This window comes from Melospiza georgiana, chromosome 23 (genome assembly GCF_028018845.1).
Source record: "Melospiza georgiana isolate bMelGeo1 chromosome 23, bMelGeo1.pri, whole genome shotgun sequence".
NCBI classification, from domain to species: Eukaryota; Metazoa; Chordata; class Aves; order Passeriformes; family Passerellidae; genus Melospiza; species Melospiza georgiana.
The window spans coordinates 4,005,982-4,012,170 of NC_080452.1; the positions used below are offsets into that span (position 1 = coordinate 4,005,982).

At 50.4% G+C, this 6,189-nt stretch overlaps 1 protein-coding gene across 1 annotated transcript; it reads left to right on the forward strand.

Annotated features, from left to right (window-relative positions):
• Nucleotides 1-222: 222 nt before the first annotated feature.
• On the forward strand, nucleotides 223-2,605 carry LOC131093011 (tetraspanin-18-like). The gene is made up of 7 exons (XM_058040011.1): nucleotides 223-279; nucleotides 525-719; nucleotides 1,097-1,339; nucleotides 1,606-1,671; nucleotides 1,753-1,932; nucleotides 2,135-2,218; nucleotides 2,558-2,605. Exons 1-7 carry the CDS (start codon nucleotides 223-225, stop codon nucleotides 2,603-2,605), a joined length of 873 nt encoding a protein of 290 aa, XP_057895994.1.
• Nucleotides 2,606-6,189: the final 3,584 nt, after the last annotated feature.

Sequence of the window (6,189 nt, forward strand, 5' to 3'; positions counted from 1 at the left end):
GGGAGGGGACACGGATTTGCAGAGGACACAGGTTTGGGGCTTTTTGGGGTGTTATGGGAGATGGTGGGAATAGAAGATGATGTGGGAATTTTGGGAAGCTGCATCCCCCCACATTCTGCTGGAGCCATGGGGTCCAGGACAAGTCAGGGTTGGCTGTGGTCAGGGCTCTGCTCTCCTCTCCATAGGGACAAATACTGCCGTGTGTCCCCTCCCAGTGTCCCCATGGGTGTCTTGAGCTGCATGAAGTACCTGATGTTCATCTTCAACGTGCTGGTGTTTGTGAGTCCCCCTGGGCCCTGTGGAGTGCAGGGGTGGAGGGAACTGTGCCTGGGGACCAGTAACTCCAGCTGGCTCAGGGGTGGGTGACACCAGTCCCAGGGAGGGAACCAAGGGCTGAAGCATCCCCCATCCACATGGGGTGACATTTCTGCCTGGCTCAGGGGTGGGTGACATCCATTCCCAGGGAGGGGACCAAGCCTGGGACATGCCCTGAGCCCGTGATCATCTCCTGACCTCCCCTGCAGGCTGGGGGAACGTGCCTGGCAACCATGGGAGTCTGGGTGGCCGTGGACCCGGCTGGTTTCCAGGGCATCGTGGCCGCCAGGGCCGTGCTGAGCGCGGGCGCGTGGCTGCTGCTGGCCGTGGGCATCGCCCTGTCCCTGCTGGGCTTCCTGGGCTGCTGCGGGGCCCTGCGCCGGAGCCGCCCGCTCCTGCTGCTGGTGAGACAAGGGAGATGGGCGGGAAGGGCTGCAGGATATGCCAGGGGCACTGGGGGCAGGAGTCACGGGCTGAATGGGGGCGTTCCTGGGATGCAGGTGTTCCTGTGGGAGCGAGGAGCTGGTGCTCCTCATCCTCAACATGTCCTGCCATCCACTCCTGACCTCGTGAGTCTCAATTTAGAGCCCAGAGGATTTATAAAGCCACCAAGTAGGGTCAATTCTCTCTGAAGCCACTCGCTTCTCTCACACGGCATTTCCAAGATGACCCCGCTGCTGGTAAGGGGCAGAAAAACACCTGTTTGAGCACCAGGACCCCCATTTCTTCGGCATCATCAGTTCCTTGCAGACCCTGCTTGTTTTTAACCCCTGTCTTGCAGCCACAGTGGTCAGAGATGTGGCATCCATCCCCAGGAGCTGCACTCATGTCCCTGGTCTCGGGGACACAGGGCACAGGCAGGGATGGTGCAGAGGAGGGCAGGGATGACGTGAGCAAGCTGCTGGTGGGATCACGCTGGTCTCTGACTCCTTCACCTGCTGCCTTCCAGTTCTTCATCCTCGTCAGCCTCGTCTTCCTCATGCAGCTCATTGGGGCCGTTCTCTTCCTGGTGCACTGGAAACAGGTACCAACACCATCCCCAGTGTCACCAGCCTCCCTCTGTCATGCCATGTTCGTGGCTCTGAGTCCACCAGGCAACTGGGGCTGGTGGAGGGACACCCTTCCCCTCACCAGCAGCACAACACAAACTGCAAAGCAGGTGGAGGGGATCCACTGGGTGCCCAATTCCCCTCAAAGGGAGCTACTCCTGAGCAGAGTGGGAGAGGAACAGTCCCAGCCCTGGCACCAATTCCGCAGGTCCAGCCTGAGCACTTCCTGTCTGAGTTGCAGAGGAACTATGGTGGGGACGAGGGTGCTGAGGTGTTCTCCACAACCTGGAACACCCTCATGGTCATGGTGAGCAGCTGGGAGGCTCCTGGGCTATGCACAGGATCCACCAAGGGTGACCATGGTGATGATGTTTCCCTTCTGTTCCAGTTCTCGTGCTGTGGTGTTTTAGGACCCGAAGATTTTGGGAATGGCTCCCGCTTCCAAGAGCTGCACCCAGGGATGCCATGGCCACGGGCATGCTGTGCCCGGGATGGGCTTCTGCAGGCGGGAGAGCTCCTGGGCTGGGAGCAGTGCCGGGACAGAAGCCCTGGCTACATCCATGAGCAGGTACGGCACAACTCTGCTGAGTGTGTGTACGTGTCACAGCCTCAGCCAGGCTCACGGAGGAGAGCACGAGGGACAGAAACCAGGGACATTGCCTGGTTGTGGTTCTACAGTCCAGTGGCTCCCAAAGTCTTCAGCTCGTCCTCTGGGCTCCCTGTGGCCATGGGGAACATGAGAGAGCCGTTCCCTCCTCTCTCTGCCCCAGGGCTGCTTCTCTACCTTCGGCAGGACCTTGCAGAGGTACATCTCCCTCCCTGGGATCTGCAGCTTAGCCGTGCTGGGCATTGAGGTAATGAGGGGGGCCGGGGACAGGGCAGGAGGAACATCCACTCCTTTTGGCAGGGGGTTGCTCAGTGAGCAAAGAGAGCACAAATGGGCTCAGGTCTGTCTTGGGGTACAGAGCCTGCTCTCTGCTGCAGACAGGGCAGGGGAAGGAACAAGGAAGGGTTTGTTTTACTCCCCCTGGATCTCCTTGCCCTGGCGTCCCTGTGCAGCACCAGGAGAACTGGCCCAGACCCCTCGAGGGGCACAGGATGGCCCCAGGCCAGGGATCCTCCAGGCCCTCTCTGCCCCTGGCCTGGCCCGGCCATGCTGTGGGGTTGACCCTTTCCCATCTCCATCATTCCAGATCTTTGCCATGTTCTTCGCCTTCTGCCTTTACTACAACTTCGACTGAGTGGGACAGGGACACGCCCAGGGCTTTGGGAGCAGCCGAGGCCTCAGCCTTCCATCACCCAGCAGAGACCAGCTCATCACTGTAAAAACGACTCAGACCCTGGTGGGAATGACTAAATAAAATTTAATTAGAACCTGATAAGTTACAAAGCAAAGAGGGGACAGCGCTAGGAGCACAGTGACACTCTCTCTGCTCACCAGAGGCTCAGCTCACAAAATGGCATCTTTGCCTTTTATACACTCCAGGTTGCATCAGCCACATTAGTAGTCATACACAGTCCTTCTATGTCCTCCCAGCACTTCCCACAGTCCGTGGCTTTACCTATATATATATATATATATATATATATATATATATATATATATATATGTACTTGGCTCCTCCTAGGACCCATGACCTTATTCTTACAAGTATATTTTATTTGGCTCCTCCCAAGGTCTGTCTGTTAGCCCTCTGTGCCTCTCCTTGGTGGAGCCCCTCTTACATCTTGATTGCTGGTGAGATGTTATCCTGCCAAGAGTCCCACCACAAGTGTCCCCCAGTCCCTGCCACCTCTTGCAAGGGGCAGGTATCCGTGTGGCCCTGCCCCACATTTTGACAGCTCTGTTGCCCAAAGCTGCCAGGCAGCAACCACACTGTGGGAGGGGAGGCTTGGAGGGAGAGCAGAAAACGGTTCAAAACCAAACTGGAACAACAAAAGTACCTGTCAAAAGAACTGTAAACCTTAACAGAACTTTTTCTTACCGTACTTAATAACTCCTTGTTTGCATGAGCCAATCACTACACCTTATTCATTACAATCCCCCCCTTTGTCTCTTGATACCTCATTTATTTGGCTCATGCAAATGAGTCTCATTTCCAATTTTATTACAACACTTGAAATTGACCAACCCAACATTAACCGTATTTATTTAAAATTTTCCAACCCAATATCGACCATATTACAACATCCAATTCATATAGTGTCTAGGAAAATCAACTTCTCTTAACTTGTTCTCCTTGTATCTGATTATACTTGAATGAGTCCTAACAGTATCTGTTGACATGGTTGAGGGCAGCAAAAACCTTGGGTCTCCCTGAGAAAATGATTGCTGGCTCTCATGGCATGGGTAGTCCTCTGTAACAAAAGGCAAGTGACAGACAAAAATGGGAGTAACAGAGGTCTGGTATGGCTTTTACTTCCACCCAACATGCCTTATAGGGTCACTACCTATAGCAGGTGTGTATGATTTTCCTGGTGGCAAGTACAGAGGCCAACCCGGTCTTGCCCTCCATCCCTTGGTTACTTCTCCCAATTTTGCCACCTTACAATTTTAGCTGCCTTTAGTACTTTTTCCATCATGATCTTTTCCTGGTCCTCCGAGCCCTTCCCGTTTAACAGACTCTAGTAGTTTCCATCCACAGAGAGAGATAACCACAATAATACGTCACATACTAATGTCAATACGTTACACCTCCTCCCTTTTGACAAATACAATCCTGGTCTTGCTGCTGGGAGCTGAAGTGTCTTTCCCTGGTGTGAAATCAAGGTGTCTCAGAGTCCATACAAACTTGGCTGTCCTTCCCCATTTTCTGTGCTCCTTGGAACATTCTCTGGATTATTTGGATCACCTCAGTTCATTACCTCTTAATCCCTGTTTAAGAGTCAGTTTTATCACCTGGTTCAGATGTTATAGTCTTCTCCTTGGGGTCTTCCACAGGTTCTTTGACTCGGCTTGGGTCCACCCTCGTGCAGCAGTTCTGGCGCCCGTCTTGGTTGTTATTAGCACTTGAAAGGGACCTTCCCATTACGGTATCAATGGTTGTTCATTCCAGGATTTAATTAACACCCAATCCCCAGGTTTTATGTATCTTGAAGTCTAGAGGGGAAACTTGGAGAATTATTCCTTGTTTTCGTAAGTCCTCTAGGTTTTGGCTATGGTCTTAACATATTTCATGACATTTACTTCCCCCTCTTCGTAGGTTGCAGCTTCATGGGTTGAAGCTAAAAAGGGTAACCCAAACATCATCTCATAAGGGGATACACCTAGGTCGGACCAAGGTTATATGCTAGCCCATAGTAACGCTAGGGGTTATCATCTTATCCAAGACATTTGAGTCTCTATCATTGACTTAATCAAGGTTCTTTTAAGGGCCTGATTCATCCTCTCAATCCATCCAAAACTTTGTGGGTGCCATAGTGTATGTGAATCCCTTTTTATTCCCACTGCTTGGACTATCTGTTGTAAAACCTTGGAACTGAAGTGTGTCCCCCTATCTGAATCAATCCTCTTCACCATCCTGTACAGGGGAGTAATTTGTTCTAACAGCATCTTGGAGACAATACAACAGCACACAGCAGGTGTAGCCTCAACCCAGCGAGTCAAATGGTCACTAAGACCAGTAAGTATTTCCATCACTGGATCTGGGAAGTTCAGTAAAGTCCACTTGTATACTTTGAAAGAGTCTTAGGGCTAGTTCCTGACCTCCCAAGGTTACTTTTCTCATTGCCTTTTTGATCACCTTTTGATAAACTCCACACTTACCAATTACTTGTTTGCTATTCCAAAGACTCCTATACACCCATAATTCTTTAAAAACTCATCACAGAGGGCTTGGGTACCCCAATGGGTCTTTTGGTGTAGTCTGTCTAATACTTCTTTGGTAAGGGGTCTATTTAACATTTGACTTCTCTCTGGGAGCCTCCAGATACCTGCATCATTCTTCTCTGCCCCTATCTCCTTCAATCTGTCCTCTTCTGGTTTACTAAACCTTGGAATCCCTGATTCTTTGTCTTTTGATGTTAGGACTATCATCACTCTCTCCTCCCTATTTTCTGCAGCATCCTTTGCTTCTCTATTGGCCAGATTGTTTCCTCTGATTCTCTATGGCCATTCCCTTGTGGTGACCCCTTAATATGGACTGCAGCAACATCTTCTGGTAACCTCAGGGCTTCTGAGACTTCCGGGATCAACTTTTCATGTATCAGTCCCTTGCCTCTTGAGTTAAGCTGCCCTCTTTCTTCCCTTATTTTTCCAAAGGTGTGCACTACTCCAAAGGCATATTTTGAGTCTCTATAGATTGTCCTTTTTTCATGGTCTAGTAGTTTTAAAGCCTGGACTGAAGCATACAACTCACAAGCTTAGGGTAGAGGACTAGGCAGAGGGCAAGTTCCCTTTTTCAATTACCATCATCTTTTGTTCATTTTTGATGGCATACCTGGATTTCCATTGCCCTTGTATATACCTTGAGGAGCCATCTATAGACAGGATCTTTCCTCCTTGGAGGGGCTGGTCAGTCAGGTCCTCCCTCACCTTGGTTTGGTATTCAATTATGTCCATACAGTCATGTTCTAATTCTCTGACTGGCTCCCCATTGAGCTGGATTTAAATACCTATCTGTAACTTATTCCAAATCATCCCCATCTATTAATATGACCTCATATTTGAGTATCCAAGAGTCTGTAAGCTGCTTTTCAGCCTTTTGGTTTAAGATATTTCTTACTGAATGGGGAGTATATACTCGTAACTCTTCCTCAAAGGTTAATTTCCAGCTCTCCTCTACCCTCAGTGATGCAGCAGCTACAGCTTGAATGCACAAGGGAC

Coding starts and splice junctions, on each gene's coding strand:
- LOC131093011 (XM_058040011.1), top strand. CDS start 223: ATGGGTGTCTTGAGCTGCATGAAGTACCTGATGTTCATCTTCAACGTG. Junction 1,340..1,605: donor TCCTGGTGCACTGGAAACAG/GTACCAACACCA, acceptor TCTGAGTTGCAG/AGGAACTATGGTGGGGACGA. Junction 1,933..2,134: donor CTGGCTACATCCATGAGCAG/GTACGGCACAAC, acceptor TCTCTGCCCCAG/GGCTGCTTCTCTACCTTCGG.